This window comes from Trichosurus vulpecula, chromosome 6 (assembly GCF_011100635.1).
Source record: "Trichosurus vulpecula isolate mTriVul1 chromosome 6, mTriVul1.pri, whole genome shotgun sequence".
Lineage (NCBI taxonomy): Eukaryota > Metazoa > Chordata > Mammalia > Diprotodontia > Phalangeridae > Trichosurus > Trichosurus vulpecula.
In genome coordinates this window covers 134934974-134952070 of record NC_050578.1, presented here as the reverse complement: position 1 = coordinate 134952070, position 17097 = coordinate 134934974, and the positions used below count along the sequence as shown (strand labels likewise).

The 17097-nt window shown below is 39.2% G+C and overlaps 1 protein-coding gene across 1 annotated transcript; it reads right to left on the bottom strand.

Annotated features, from left to right (window-relative positions):
* Window positions 1–13848: 13848 nt before the first annotated feature.
* LOC118854772 (DNA topoisomerase 1-like) lies at window positions 13849–16152 on the bottom strand. The gene has a single exon (XM_036765030.1). The coding sequence runs from the start codon at window positions 16150–16152 to the stop codon at window positions 13849–13851; it is 2304 nt and encodes a 767-aa protein (XP_036620925.1).
* Between the last annotated feature and the right edge of the window lie 945 nt (window positions 16153–17097).

Genomic DNA, 17097 nt, shown 5'->3' with positions numbered 1-17097 from the left:
AAAAAGCCAATGAGGAGAAAAATGCCTTGAAAGGCAGAATTAGCCAAATGGAAGAGGAGGTCCAAAAGACCACTGAACAAAATACTACCTTAAAAACTGGATTGGAGCAGGTAGAAGCTAGTGACTTTATGATAAATCAAGATATTATAAAACAGAACCAATGGAATGAAAAAGTGGAAGACAATGTGAAATATCTCATTGGAAAAAAAAAAAAAAACACTGACCTGGAAAACAGAATGAGGAGAGACAATTTAAAATTATTGGACTCACTGAAAGCCATGATCAAAAAAAGAGCCTAGATATCATCTTTCAAGAAATTTCAAGAAGAATTGCCATGATATTCTAGAGTCAGAGGGTAAAATAGAAATTGAAAGAATCCACCGGTCTCCTCCTGAAAAAGATACCAAAAAGAAAACTCCTAGGAAAATTGTTGCTAAATTCCAGAGCTCCCAGATCATGGAGAAAATACTACAAGCAGCCAGAAAGAAACAAATTGAGTATTGTGGAAACACAATCAGGATAATACAAGATTTAGCAGCTTCTGCATTAAGGGATTAAAGGGCTTGAAATATGATATTCTGGAGGTCAGTGGAGCTAGGATTAAAACCAAGAATCACCTACCCAGCAAAGCTGAGTATCATGCTCCAAGGCAAAATATGGATTTTCAATAAAATAGAGGACTTTAAAGTTTTCTCAGTGAAAAGACCAGAGCTGAATAAAAAATCTGACTTTCAAACACCAGAATCAAAGAAGCATGAAAAGGTAATCAAGAAAGAGAAATCTTAAGGGACTTACAAAATTTGAACTGTTTTGTTTACTTTCCTACATGAAAGATGATGTATATAATTCATGAGACCTCAGTATTAGGGTAGCTGAAGGGAATATATGTATATATATATATATATATATATATATATATATACACACACACACACATATGTGTGTACATATATATACACATATGTATATGTATGTTTGAGTTGAATATGAAGGTAAGTTGAATATGAAGGGATGATATCTAAAAAATAGAATCAAATTGAGGGTTGAGAGAGGAATATGTTGAGAGAGGGATAAAGGGAGAGATAGAATGGGGTAAATTATCTCACATAAAAGTGGCAAGAAAAAGCAGTTCTGTTGGGAGGAAAGAGGGGGCAGGTGAGGGGGAATGAGTGATTTGACCTGAGGAAGGAATAACATACACACTCAATTGGGTATCTTATCCCCAGGAAAGAAGGAGGAAGGAGATAAAAAAGGGGGGATGATAGAAGGGAGGGCAGATAGGGAGAGGAGGTAATCAAAAGCAAATACTTTTGAAAAGGGACAGGGTCAAGGGAGAAAACTGGATAAATGGGGATAGGATAGGAAGGAACAAAATATAGTTAGTCTTTCAGAACATGGGTATTGTGTAAGGGTTTTGAATAGTGATGTGCATGTGGCCTATGCGGAATTGCTTGCCTTCTTAGGGAGGGTGAGGGGTGAGGGAAGAGGGGAGAGAATTTGGAACTAAAAGTTTTAAAAGCAGATGTTTATAAAAAGTTTTTGCATGAAACTAGGAATTAAGATATGCAGGCAATGCGGCATAAAAATCTATCTTGTCCTACTAGAAAGTAAGGGAAAAAGGGAGGGGGGAAGGGAGGTGACAGAAGGGAAGGTTGACTGGGTTTAGAATATATGCCATCTTGGAGTGGGCGTGGGAGGGGAGGAATAGGGAGAAAATTTGTAATTGAAACTCTTGTGAAAATTAATGTTGAAAACTAAAATATTAAATAAATAAATAATGTGTTTGTAAAAAAATAAGAAGGAAGAAAAATGTGTTTTTGCATTTCACATGAAGAGGATACATAGAAACAACAGTGTGCAAAGGTGGAAGAAAATATGGAAGAATCCTATCAATATCTGGACTTGGTAAATGAATTGGTTGAGAAATACTTTAAGCTCTCTAGGAACACAAAAATAAAGATATAAGGAAAGAGGTGAGAAGGATATAAAGTTAGAGGAGAGGTGGGGAGGGAGTGCTCAACAACAAAATAAGTATCTGCTTTTACTTTTTTTTTAATAAAAGAGAGTAGAGAGATTAAAAGCAGGTAGGAAACAGACTTTATGGAGGGTATGTATTTGGTGAGGAGAGTCATCAGAGGGAAAAAAAAACAACCAATGTAAGTTTAGATGACTAGTATTGAGGAGATTCTTCTTCTTTCTCCACCCGCTTTTTTTCCTGAGAAAGGAAAGTTAAGAATGAAAGAGAAAAAATAAAGGCTACAAAAGGAAAATTTCCATGATAGAAATTTGTGGTTCCATGGATGACCTACTTCCTCTAGTCAAAAGTACTTGATTTCTCTTGGATCACACTGAATTATTTGAATTACTGATTACTCTGTATGAACTCCAGGTCTCCCAGGCCAACGATGTGATCTGGTAGCTAAGACAATACAGATTCCCCAGATTCAAAACAAACATAGAATTCCGGTACTTACGTCCTCTATATAGACCAAATATTTATGAACACCTGGAAGGACCGATGGTTTAGTCAACATAAAGTACTCCTTCCATTGACTTCTTCACTTAACTCTGTTTGCCTAAGTTTCCTCATCTGTAAAATAAGCTTGAGAAGGAAATGGAAAACCACTCAAGTAACCTTGACAAGAAAATGCCAAATGGAGTCACAAAGAGCATGATGTGATGAAATGACTGAACCACTATGACTTAGAGATAAATCTAGGAAGTCATCTAAAGCATAGAGGTTAGGTAATTTGCCTATGATGACTCAGCTCAGCTTCTAAGTGTACCAGATTGTATTAGAAGCCTGCTTCTAAGGCAGTAATCTACATACCACTCCATCATGTCTCTACTGTTTTCTAAACTTTTAAATGCTTTAAATTTTACAAAGCATTTCTGTCACAACAACCCTGTCAGGTAGATACTAGTGATCTGGGCTCAGAGTGAAATGTTAGGAAACAAGCTGTGGGATTACATTGGGGAAACCAGGAAGTTCTTCCACTGATTCTACTTTCTAATGAAAAAAACTGATTTATTGATACATGTTCTTCTGGAAGTACTGAAGATCTCTGAATTATAAAATGCTGTTGTGTCTGAACAACAAAAATTTTTGTGGAACCCAATGAAAAATAGATATATACAGGTGTTTGTGCCTTGGTGGTACCACATGACTAATAACGCATATGGTAAATTGTGTGCAGAAAGTATAATCCAGGAAATATGTGAACAAAAAATGAGATAGGTGAATCAAGTAGCAAAGATAAAGGATAACAGAGGGTCACCTGCCATGCTACATATTAACTAGGATTTTTGAAGATGTAGAGGAAGTCCTCCAACAAAATTGGCATGCAGTTAAGGAATACTTGAATGCTAACTATGCCTCACACACTGTATGAAGTTCTGAGAGTACACAGAAAGTGAGAAACACAGTCCCTCCCCTCAAAATGTTCACATTATAATGGCAGATACAACAAGAATATCAAATGTTTCATGTAATATATAGTGTTGATTTAATTTAACCTCACAGGACAAAATGGCAGTGATGGTAGAAAAGGCAATGGAAAGCTCCCTAAAGAAGATGAGAAACCTTTGAGGAATAGATTATGGGAAGACAGGGTATATTCATCATGTCTGGGATTTTAAGACTGTAGACAATAGATGGATCTAACTAGAGTTTTTATTGAATGTTATATAAACCACACGGATATATTCACTCATGCCTGTGAACATTGCTAGGCTACTTATCTTTGTGCATTAGGCTTCTCTCTTCATGTGAACAGAGTACAGAACTCTACATACAAAAATATTCTCAGAAGGCAGCTTCTACTCACAAAAATATCTCACAAACCTCAGGGATTAAAAGATTTTATGGTGTTAGAAAAAAAGAAACTGGAGCCCCTTACAAATGAACCAAGGTTTGGAAGCATTGCTTCATAAATAAGGGATACACTTCTTCCTACCACATCTCTTTTCCTCCAATCCAAAGGGCCTGCTCTCATGGATTAGTATCATGTGAATAGGACTCCTAAAAATATGCATGGATTAGTCAAATTCTATTTAACATTTATTGTCCTTAAATAGTACCTCACCCAATAATATTATATAATCTCCATATGCAGAGTTCTCAAAAACCTGTAACTCTTTCTAATTCCCTTTTGTCCTGCCCATGCATCATGACCCAACAGTGTTATTGTCATCCTTTATCACCAATCATTCTCCTCTACTACAAAACCGTTCCCCAGTCATCCTTCCACTCTACATATAGTTTTTATTCTGCAAATTGATCCCTATGTTTCTATTATACAGGTTACTTCCTTTGCAAGCCTTTCTTTTCGGATGAGCAGAAATTAAAAAAAAAAAAAACAACAACAAAAGTACTTGGCTAAATATGTGTTGATGGGTAGGGCTATGGATGTAGATTTGTTTGAAAGCGGAGTTGGAGTCCACCCTGCTTTTGACTACTGTTCCTATATTTCTGAAAAATATTATATATAATTTCTGCAGAGAACAGAACTATAGCATGTCACTTTGCAAAGTGCAACCAGTAGTCCATAGGAGGTGACGTAGAGACTATAGGATATTCTTGGAAGTGAATTCTTTTGACAAATCATAGGCAACCATAAAATATATGTTAACATATGTATTAGTAATTAAGATGGGCTTTTAGGGCTTATCCAATCAAGTGCTTTTGAAGAGTTTGGCCTTTGTTTCCTTGATTAAATTAGGAGTCCTTGAAAACCTCTTTGTCTCAAGGAAAAGCCTAGTTTACATGCATTCGATTGACATGTTTGTGACATCAGGGGCTTTTAGTCCACATGGGTTTAAGTTGTATTTTTGTGATACTCCTAGCTCACATGGGTGAGTCTCATGTGAGACTCACCTTTGACCCTTAACAAGATATATAAACCCAAATTTTGCCATTCTCCTTTGAGGTGCTTATTTCTGGAGGAGGGTTGGCGGGGGACTCAGGCAAGTGGCTCTAAGAGCCTCCTGGCTTATCAGCCTAGATGTTGATGGTTTCTTGGTAACAATGAATTGTTTTTGTTCTGTTTATAATGCATGTTTGTAATTGGTTTGTATTTTCTCTGAAGTTCAGGGTACTGGCTTTTCCCCCTGAACTAAGTGAATGATATTCATATGCTACATTGAAATGAGTTTGTTAACCCCCAATATCACTTTCCTTAGTAAAGTAGATTAAAAGATCCTGTGCTGACAGCATTCTTTTTGTTGGGCTTTTGCTGGTCTTTCACCCCAACAGCTACTGCTAGTCGAATTATTGCAAGAACATACAGTCCTGAAATTTAGCTGACCATTGAATATCTCGAAACAGTATTTCTTGTAACTCAAAAATGGATCTTTGTCACATATTAATCTCAGCATGGCCCAACTGAATTCATTATATTTTCTCTCCTTTTCCTAAATTCAATTACTATTGAAGGCACCACCATTTTGCCACTCACCCAGGTTTACACCCTTGGCATTATTCTAGACTCCTCACTCTTTCTCATTATCCACACACATCCCCCATCCAATCTGCTGTCAAAGACTGTTAATTTTACCTTCATAACATCTCAAAAATATGCCACCTTATCTCCTCTGGCACTATTATCATCCTAGGGCAGACTCTCACCCTCTATTGCTTGGAGTATCGTTAACAGTCTGCTACTTGGTGTACCTGCCTCAGGGATTATCATACTCCCTTCCATCTTCCACTCAGCCTTCAAAATGATCTTCTAAAAGCATACCTCTGACTCCATCTCTCTGTCTCTGCTCTCTGTCTCTGCTCTCTGTCTCTGTCTCTGTCTGTCTGCCTATCTGCCTGTCTCTCTCTCTCTCTCTCTCTCTCTTTCTGTCTTTCTCTATGTCTCTCTTTATCTGTCTCTGTCTGCCTCTCTGTCTCTTTCTCTCTCCCTATCTCACACACACACACACACACACACACACACACCCTAAAAACTACTAATAAAAGTCAGTGGCTCCTGTGCCAAATAATATTCCAAGAAATAAAGTCCTAGGTATGATTAAGTATTTTATTAGTCAGGATAACAATAAGTTGGGGTCACTGGTCTCTCTTGGTTATGAAAGACATCATCTGAGAGTCACAGGGTACTTTAAATCCAGGTGTGTCTTCCTTCTGATTGTCCTGACAGTGCATCATTGATAACCATAAGGGTATGCAAAGCATAGGCTTTCCAAGAAGACTGTTTTATGCAGAACTCACACAGAGTTAAGTATTCACATGGTAATCAGAAGAAGCACTACAAGGACACTCACAAGGTCTCTGTCAAGAACTTTGGAATTGATTGTGTGACATGGGAGACATTGGCACAGGAACCCTCAGCATGGCATTCCCACATCAGAGAAAGTGGTGTGCTCTATGAACAAAGCAGAATTGAAACATCCCAAAGGAAATGCAGGATGCACAAGTTTGGATTATCAACCCCAAATGTTCACACAGAATATTTGTGTCCAACCTGTGGTAGAGCATTCCATGCTCATATTGGCCTGATCAGCCACAGTAGGACACACTGAATCTTGACTCAGGTATAGTAATGTCATTTTGGTCCTCTTTGAGAACAAAGGACAACAACCAACCAACTAACATCACTGATAATTTCTCTGGACATCATAAGGCAACCTTGATTGGTAGGTGGGTTAGCTTTCATGTGTGGCTGATTATGTCTCTCTCTAACACTCAGGGAATGCCAATTACTCCATGAGAGATGGCTGCCTTAATAAGATTTTCACTGGCTTGTTTTCCCCTTTGCAGAACCAGGTTGCCCCAAACTTTAGTGAAAGAAAAACATGGGCAAGAGAGTCCTCCAAATGGGCTTATCTTAGGTCAACTTGGCTTCTGTATATTGGAAAAACAAAAGCAAGGACCCAGATCAACCTAGGTAATGAGCAGATGCCATGGGCACTGGGTGCAACTACTTTACTCAATTAGACTCTTCAGAAACTGATTGCCCTTCTGAGAAAATAAATGGATTCATAGAGAGAATTCAGTTACTAAATAAAATAATTCAATATTAATCTTTCCAACTCCCAAATACTTCAGGTTCAATCATAAAATACTCAGATTTTTCTTTTTTTTTTAAGTTTTAAGTGGAGAATTTATTAGCCAGCAGCTACTGGGGTACTGCAACCACAAATCAATGGCCATGTTTTGGGGTGATGGCTTGACTTATATAGGACATGTAGGGGTACAGTGATTAATTATCTCCTGGAACCTACAGGCCAGGTCCCTGGGTGGGGGGAAGAGGAACAAAGGTCCTGGCTGATCAAAAGATTCAGTCAGGTTATCCTACTAGTGGGATAATCTCATTTACATTCCTTGGTGGAGTCACGGAGCCCCAGGGATATCTGCTAGAAAGGGTCTGCCAGGTTATCCTTCAGTGGGATGGTCCTACCTATTGACATTCCTTGGTGGAGTCATGGAGTCCCAGGGAGTTTGCTAAATGCCAAAGATATCTGAGTCCATTCTTTCTGGGAGTGCTTGTCAGAAGCTAGGGGTTTCTCAGGGGTTCCTAATTTTCCCTGTATTACATTCCCCACTTTTTTTTTCATGGGGGATTTCAAATCCTTGAAAAAGGAACGACCTGATGGGGCATAGCAATAAAATTAGGAGGCCAACCAAAATGCTAAGCAGGGGTGATCCTGGGGAAGGCATGCATTTTGATAGTGACAATAAAAGGCAAGGCTCAGGCAGAGATTCTGGCCCAATGACAAGGCTAGGTCGTTGGCCCCAGGGGAAGGCTAGACCCAGTTGGAAGACTCAAGGAGAGTCCAAGGAGCCTCCCCAGGAACTGCACTCCAGAAATTTAAAAAAATGGTATAAAATGTTCCACATTTCCCCTTTTTGGTCAAAGGCAAACTGAAAGTTTTGCCTAAAGACCAAGTAAAGGTATGGAAAAAAAAACTATCTAAACTATCTTCCAAAGGGGTGAAGTTCTAAAATCCCTATCTAGGTGGAGTCAGGTTTTCCCTTTTCTGTATTTGGACATCCCCAGGGTTGGGCAGGAATTGTAAACTAATTGTAAGTTAGCAGAGGGAACATAATAAAAATTCAGGAAAACAGTCTTGGGAACACAAGGATTCAGAAGGGAAAAAAAGCAGGTCTTTGCTCAGGTTCTGGTTCTGCATCCCGTGAGAAAGCCATCCGCTTCCGGCGCTGTCCCTCTCAGGCTCTTGGAACTTCAGGGCAAGGTCTCCTATAGGCCCAGATGTCCACTCCTCACATGCGGGGTTCCCAGAACACATGTAATTTGATGATTAAGAAAAGGAACACAACATAGGTCCCAGCCACGCAGGGCTAAGTTCAAACAAATACAAGAAGTAGTTCAGTATCCCAGCAATACAGGGCTGAGTCCAAAGTCCAAACAATTACAATAGAGTTTTTCCCATAATTCACAAACTGCACCATTACATTGGGTCAGGTACAGACCAATTACTTAGATGACTCACGATAGAAGGGGAGATTTGCATGTCACATATTTTACATTCATAAATTGGATAACAAGGAAACTTAAACCTGAACCATACAAAGTAATGCAATCATTATTATCATATATAATATCATAAACTTTTAGCCATGCCATGTCTGTTTGATGGCATTTACATATAGTCCACAAACCATTCTTAACAAAGCTAAAAAAATGTTTCTGATTCAATTCCAGCAATTAATTGCACATTTTGTATACAAAGTAACTTTAAATTACAGTCACAATGTTCATTTAAAGGAGTACTTTTAAAATCCCAGATGCCTGACTGTAGTTCTCTGGTCCCTTGATAGTCCCTTGATAGAAACTACCAGGCCAAACCCATCTCAAGTCTTAGTCTAATCTTATCAGTTTTTTTAAGAAGCCAGGTTGGAGGCTTCTTGACCCCTACCATCCTCTTATTGCTGCCCTTCCCCTTTCCTTCCCTTCTGACAGGTGGGCTAAGGTGAAATTCTTTTCTTCTTATCTAAACTAAGGGCAGGGAGGAGTAAGGAAGTCAGACTGTCCTTTCCAACCTCCTTACTCAAAAATAAAAACCTTGAATAAGACATTGAATGGGCCTTCAACCTCCCTCCCAAGACTTCTATAGATAAGCATTAATTCTAATAATTCTAATAAGGTTCTCACCCAGAAACTCCGAGAACTCACAATAGGTTTGAACTGCAATCAATTGGCTTACAGGTGGAAATTCAGCAGGCCTTCTAAAATTATACAAAAAGATTTTACAAAACATTTTTCAAAAGTATTTTCCCTTCTTAAAGCAAAATAACCTTTAAACATTTGGATTCATTCACAAATTAGTCCATAAACTTCCATATTAACATACATAAATACATCTTTAGATGATACAGGCTTGAAAATCATACCCCTATATTTTTCAAGGTATTATAACAACTCAATTTTTTGTTATTACAGAATTTCTAGATATCACAAAATCCTTTAGTCAAAAAGATGTTGTAATGGACCCAATTAAATTAGCTTTTATTACAATGACAAAGTTTACCAGGACTTTTAAAAGTTTTGTCTATAGGAATTCCTCTACCCTGAAAACTTTCACAAGATTGAATATCTAAATGTCCTTGGTTCAGTTAACAACCTCAATTTCTTAATTAAGTACAATTCTTAATCTAACTACATCCAGATTATAAGAGAAATTATTCTCTAACAGCACAGGTAAAGCGATGTTAACCAATTTGTGTATAATAACAAACTTAGAAATAAGTACACCACAAGCAATTATCATGTATTTAAAACATGAAACAGATTCCAATCTAGTGATCATAACTGAGTTGGATAAGCAAATCTAATCTGATTCATAACCACTTGTGGTAACATTTTGATTTCTAAGGCCCAATACTCTGCATTAAAAAAGAAAAAGGTTACTGTTTATAAAACCACATTTTAACAAAATAGTTGATTTGTAACAAGAACAATTTCAACTGAACTTCCAGACAAAACTTGGAGGTAATAAATTCTTAGGTTACAGCAATTGTCCAACTTCTTAACCTAACGCAGCTCTAACAAAATATTTTATATTATAAAAATGTGATGATACCCTAAACATTATTATGTATGTAAAATTGAACTACTCATTTCAGTCTAGGTAGATACATTTCTGAACCAAATATGATAGTTTAAAATTACCAACTTTTCATCACATCCAATTCACACATATCGAACTCAGATTAAAATATAGAAACAATAAATTTCAGATGACATCAATTGCATTTCCAGATACAATATAGGAATTGTTGGTCCTATTACTTCCGGTATTATATATTAATGCATTAATATATAAATACATGTATCACATATATTAATACATTAACATCCCAAATACACTTTATTTAGCTGTATATTCTTCAGCACCACTACCTCTGGCCCAGGTATTAGGAACTCTTGCCTGGCCATGAATGAACTTATGAAGGAAAGAGAAACTTAATTTGCACCCACTTTTTCCAAGCTTCACCTTATACAAAAATGCCTAAAAGGATTTTTTTCGGACTCCCAAGGAAGATAAGGTCCTTAAGAGCAGGAAAAATCCCTTTATTTTTATAAGGGCTTCTCCCTAGGTGGGGCCTGGCAGCCCCTTGAGGGCAAGGAGCCTACCCTTTCAAGCACTAACTAACAGGCCCTATTTCTTTACAAGTTTCCTTTTAGCTTCAGCTCTGATAATCTTTCAATGTGGAGCGTGGGGGAAGGGTGTGGCCAGGAGCACATGGCAGCCAAGAGGAGCACATGGACTCCTGACTAAACAGGTAGTCTCAAGCTGCTGTTCTACAACCCTCCTAAATTCCTTTTTTTACAAGTTTCTATCTCTCTCTTTCACAAAATTTACTTTTTAAGCTTTACCACAAGGATGGGCTACAAAGGTACCCAGGGGCACAGGACTGGCTGTCAGTCTGTGAATTTCTGTCCCTCTCCTCCTATTGCCCGGTGGGGAGGGCAATTTAATGTTTTCCCTACAGTTCTCCTGAATTCTCTTCTAATCTGATCTGGGAGGAGAGGAGTTTGATTTAACTGCTCTAAACTTTACTGCAGCCCTAGTGAAAAGATCTCAATGATTCAAGTAAACTTCACCCCTTGCTCACTCCCAAAAAAACCTTTTTGTACCAAATCTAAGGTGAAAAGATTCCCTCCGAACTGCGATCAGGGACTAAGACAAATGGGAGAGTCCCACTGAAGACTTTAACAGACGTTTTAGCCAGAAGGCATTCATTGGGTGGAGGTGTTTCAGCAAGAGTGAGCTCTTGGAATGGATTTACAATTTCAGGAGTTCCTTTCTTCCCAAATTCAACTAACCAATTTCCAAACTTTTTAACAATTTTAAAACCCAGAATCTGCCAAATTTTCACCCATTCCTGCCGTAGTTCCACGTTGGCCAAATGGGAGCCACAAGGAGAGGAGTCTGTTTTCCTAGTTGCAGCCTGATATCTCTGGCTGCCTATGTTTCAGATTTTTTTAAAACAGAACACAGACATTTCACAATTTTGACATAGACACACGAATAGAGACAAACTCAAAACGTAACAAAAAAAACAGTGTGGATCGAATTGAAGGCTAAACAGGTACCCTCAGAGGAAAGAAAAGTGAACCAGATTTCCTCCTTAGGGATAGGACCCTCAATCTCCCCACACCCCAACACAAAACAGAAAACCATATAGTGTGGGTGAAATAGAAGGCTAAACAAGTCCTCTCAGAGGAAAGATTTTCTCCTCAAAGATACGACCTCCAATCTCCCCACACCCCAAAACACAAAACAGAAAACCAATAGCATGGTTTGGTTGAAGGCTGAACAAATTCCCTCGGAGGAGGGATAACGACCTCCAATCTCCCCACACCCCAAATGGGAAAAGATAGCATCCCAAATTTTCCCAAACACCCCTTGTCAGGGTTACCATGTTTAACAGAGCGCAAATGGCTAGCCCCAAACCAGAAAAACCTTACCTCTAGAGGTCTGAAAACCAGAATTCTCTGTAGGCTGTAAAGGGACAGGTCAGCAAAGAGCCCATTCTCCGAGACCATCACTCCACATCAGAGTCCTAGGAAAAGAAATCCCCAGGAGCCAGCCCTCTGAAGTGAGAGAAGGTGGATCTGGGGCAGAGACTCCCTGTTGAGGTCCAAAATTCTGTGTGTGTCTCCAGGGCGGTAACACGTGATACCACCTCATCTCGCTGGGGCCTCCAAAATGTTGTACCAGAAGCCAGCGGAGACACACCACAGAGTTTTAAGTTTTAAGTGGAGAATTTATTAGCCAGCGGCCATTGGGGTACTCCAACCACAAATCAATGATACTCAGATTTTTCAAAGCCTTTCCTAAACAGTGTCTCATCTCACCAGTTTTCTTAAAACTTGCAAATCCCTACCCCCTCCCACAAATATGAACTCTGTATTCCAGTGACATTGGTCTCCTTGTTGTTCCTTTGAACAAGGAAGTCCATCTCTTGTCCCTAAACATTTTTTTCTGTTTATCCCCCAAATCTACAATATTCTTCCTCCCCACCACTGCCCTCCCTGGTTTCCTTCAACTACTGACATGGTTTTGAGTTCCTGGGAACACCAAACATCAAGGTACAGGGCAGTGCTTGTAATGAATCCACGCATTCAAACTGTCTTGTAGTCAAGTGGCAAAGTTTATTGCAATGAAAATGAAAGTGGACAAGATTCCTAATGAATCTGCCAACTTAATGGGGGTGAGATTTATGCTTACATACAAAGGACAGTGAAAGTAAACAGATGAGATTAAGAGTGGTAAGCCGTCTGATGTTTTCACCTATGGATGATGTGTTGGTGGCTGATGGAGTACCAGTGTTTTCTTGGTGTTGTTAGGCCAAAATTATCACAAGCAGCAGAGAATTGATCCATACTTTGTTGCATCTTTGTTTCAGAGGCTGCATTGAATGCACCATCATCTGCAAATACAAAATCACGCACCAACACTTCCTCTACTTTGGTCTTGGCTTATAGCCTTTTCAACTTGAAGAATTTGCCATCAGTGTGGTAGCTGACCTTGATGATGTATTCATCCTCATTGAAAATATTTGACAACATAGCTGAAAGCGTCATCGTAAAAATCATGGAAACAAGGACACAGTCTTGTTTCACTCCATTGGTGACTGGGAAGGCATGAGAACACTGTCTGGAACTTGGGCAATCATGACGTCATGAAATTAACATAGAATGATGATGAACTTCTCTGGGCAAACAAAAGTTGACGTATTTTCCCATGAGCCCTCAATGAAATGAAATTCTGCTGATGTCATGGGTGCTTCAAGCTAAATGAGAACTGATCCCCATGAAAATAAGGAGAGCTCTAGCTGGTGGGATGTGGTTTCTGTTTTAGTTAATTTTGAATTCTTGAAGTGGGAGGGGAGAAAAAGGAAGGAAGTGGGGTTAGGAGTTCATTTTCTATTAAAGTATAGAAGTTATTTCAAAACCCAGAGTTTAAAAATACACCAGGATAATTGGGCATCATGTGCAGTAGCTAAAGAACCTAAACTCTACAATGAAATAATGCATTTGTTTCCTGGAAGTTTGAAAAATTCCCAACCATTTACCTTCTTACTGAATAAACAAATAAATGAAGAGAGGAAAGAATTAAATAAATCATAGAATTTTGATATCTTTAATATTTCTAAATAAGTTGTCCATAGCACAATTTTCTCAGCATTTCTTTAAGAATATTTCAAGGTTTTTGTCATCTCAAAGATGTTGGCTTGTTAATGCTTGTTTGGCCATGTGATGTCCTTCTCCTTTCACCACACTCTCCAAGTACAAAGGCAAGTAAGGCTCAGAGTTTCTTAATATTTCTCAAACCTTTCTCCTTCTCTAAAAAGACACCCCATAAAAACAGCTAAAATTCATAGTCTTTGTCAGCCATGTCAATGGCCCAGGCAAACTTGTCTCGCTGGGTTTTGTTGTAGATTTTCTCAATTGGGATACCCCACTTCTTACACCAAGCAACTGAGATCCTAGGATCTAAATAGTTGAGTTTGGAAGTTCCCAAGGCAATCTGTTTGTTCTCCTCTCTGTCAGTGGCCTGGACCTCCAGTTTCATCAATTGCTCCTCCAGCCTCTGAATAGACTTCTTCTTAGTCTCTACCAACTTATTAGACTTGGTATCCTTTTGGATTTTGGCCTGGGCTTGGGCACTTTTCAGATCTCTTTGGGCCTCAGCCAGCTGGTCCTTCTTGGTATCGATCTTAGTCTGCAAGTTCTGCATGGACTTCTCAAAAGTCTTTGGAGGTGTCCTCTGATGGTTACATAGAATTGCAACAGCTCTGTTAGCACAATTATAAGAAAGTATCTTAGCTGGGATGTTTTCATCTGGGTCAGTAAGTTCCTTTAGCTGCTGCTGTAGTGTGATGGAGGCATTGAATGTACGGAAGACCTTGGCAGTCAAGCCATCCATGAGATCTTGAAGGTATTTATTGAGGATGCTGGTATTGAGTCTGTCAAAAAGATCATCCTCAGGCTGCTTGTTCTCCATAAATAGCCGAAGGTTCTTAAAAACCCTCTTCTCAACAGGGACCTTGTTATAGTATCTTATGGAATCCTTCCCTAAGAAATCAAACACAACTATGTATTCTTGGCCATCCATCTCTTGATGTAAAGTAATGTGCTCTACTCGAAGGGAGCAGCAGCCCACAGTATCAGCTGTCTCCCCTTCTTCCTTCTCATTACCAGCTCTCAGAGCAAGTCTGTCAATGAAGTATAATGCTACAGCCCTCTGCCGGACTTTCATTTCCTTGGCCATCCAGTCTTCTCGGTATTGGTTCCGGATATTGTCTACACACTTCTTCAATCTTCGGGCTGTCTCATACTTCTGCCAATCCTTTTCCCCCTTGATACGTGAGTTAGGGTTCAGCATAATGTACTTGATGGATCCTTGGATATTCTCAGTCCAGGACACCAGCCAGGTAACCTTGTTATCATGTCGAACTTCTTTCCACTTGTGTCCAGGGGGAGGAAAAGGAACTTTAGCATCTTTGCTACAGTTGATTATTATATCTTCCGGCAAAATTCGCCTCTTCAACATTCCCATCTTGGGATGGTTGCCACGGCCCCTGAAAAGTCCTGGAGGCTCAATCTTGAAGTTAGCAATTCTCTCTCTGTGATTGTCCATCACACAGAAGCCATACTCTTGCAAAAGCCTTTCATTTTCCTCATTGATTTTCTGTTTCTCTTCCTTGCTCATTTGCTTCCTTGCTTCTGCTTGGGCTTTGAAATACTGGCTTATCTGATTGAAGTCACACTTGCTGAGACTGGTGATATTATTTTTCTCTTCATTTGTCATTTCCCTTCTCCAGTCCTTGAAGAAATTTTCCCTAAAGATATCCTTAGTGGTGTATTCATGGTCAAGCATTTTGGCAAAGAATGTAGCCACTTCTTCTGCTTTGGGACTCAGCTTCATGATTTTCCCATCATAGTAGAGGTTGACATTTTCTGGCAAAGGCTCATAAGGTGGAGCCAATAATGGACCTTTATGTTCCAGGAATTTCCACTTGATGCCTTCGGGGTGACGCTCTTCCTCCCACCACTTCCATTTTTGATCCTCTTCTTTCATTGGCTGCTTCAACTCTTTATCTGGTTTAGGGAGTTTCTCATCTTTGTCCTTCATTTTCTTTGCTTTCTTGTCCTCCCCTTCCTTTGGTTTCCACTTCTTCACCTTTTTGATATCTTCAGTTTTTATTTTTTTTGGTTTAAAATCAGCACTGTCATCCTCTCGAGGTCTCTTTGAAGCCTTGATATCTTCTATAGATGTAGCAAAATTGACTTCATCATATGGGGCATCTTTAATATGAGGTTCATGAGAGGAACCATTTTCTTTCTCCTTTATTTTTGTATCTCCAGATGGTCTTCCCTTTTCTTCCTTTTGTTTCTCCTTGTCTCTATTTTTGTGTTTGTCTTTGCAGGTCTCTGAGCTGGCATCTTTATGTTTGGTTTTCTCCTTTTCTCTCTGTTTCTTCTCAGAGAAATCTTTGTGCTCACAATGACCATGCTTGGAATTTTCCTGGTCTTTTCCCTCGTTCTTGAGCTTTTTGTGTCGGTGTTGTGTATCTGTGTGTTGATCCTTATGTTTGAGAGAAGCTTTCACTTGGAAATTCTCACTGATCTGGGAATCATAGGGCAGTTGATCCATGCTCTGGTCAGCCATAGCAGCTGCTGCTGCTGCTGCTGTTGCTGCTGCTGCTGCTGCTGCTGCTGCTGATCTCCTTACCTAAGGCTCAGGTATACGAGCACTGAGCCTCCTTTCCCTTGCTGTGGAGGAAGGCCAGAATAGGAGGCAGCAGTGGCAAGGACAGAGGCTAGGGAGGGAATGGAGTTGTTCAGAGTTTAGGTACAGACATAAATTTGCATTTCTCACTACTCTTTCCTCCTCGTACATTCTATTCCTTCCCCGCCCCGCCCCCATTCTGAGTCTCCATGTTCTGGGGGGAAAAACAACTCTTTAGCTCTCCTAAGTCCTACCAAATGTCACTAGTTTAGCTTTTCTTTTTGATTAGTTTGCAGATAACTAGTATCTCAGTTCTAAGGTTCAGCAAAGTTACATTTCTTAATTTTATGAGATGGTAGTAGGTAAAACCCCAAATACTTTTGACTTTCCCCAAAACTTCCTACTCGTTAATTCAATTCTGTTATATATTTTGTCACCTCCCACAATTAAAATCCACTTACTGAAGTGAGATATCTTCATCTTTCTAAATATAGAGAGGAGAAAATTCTTCCCAAGGGAAGCCTACCTTCTAGTCCTTACTTCAAGGATACCTTCAAGGAAGGGTAGCTGTAGTTCTCCCCTCTGAGCTCTGTCAGCAGACAAGATAACAGGACTGAAAAGTTGGGTTCTTTTATAGGGCTTCCCTTGTTTGGCTCCACCCTCTTTCTTATCACCAAAGTGTGAACTCTTATGGCCTGAGAGTACTTTTGGTCTCTTCTTTAGGGGAGTTTTCATCTATGTGAGGTTTCACTTTTGTATTTAAACCTTGTAATAGGTGTAAATGTTCACAATAGTGTTCATGCCTGGGGAATTTAGGCCAGAATTGTCTTTTTCCCTCCTTTTTATTTTTTTGTATTAAAATAATGCGTATTGATGGAATAAAAC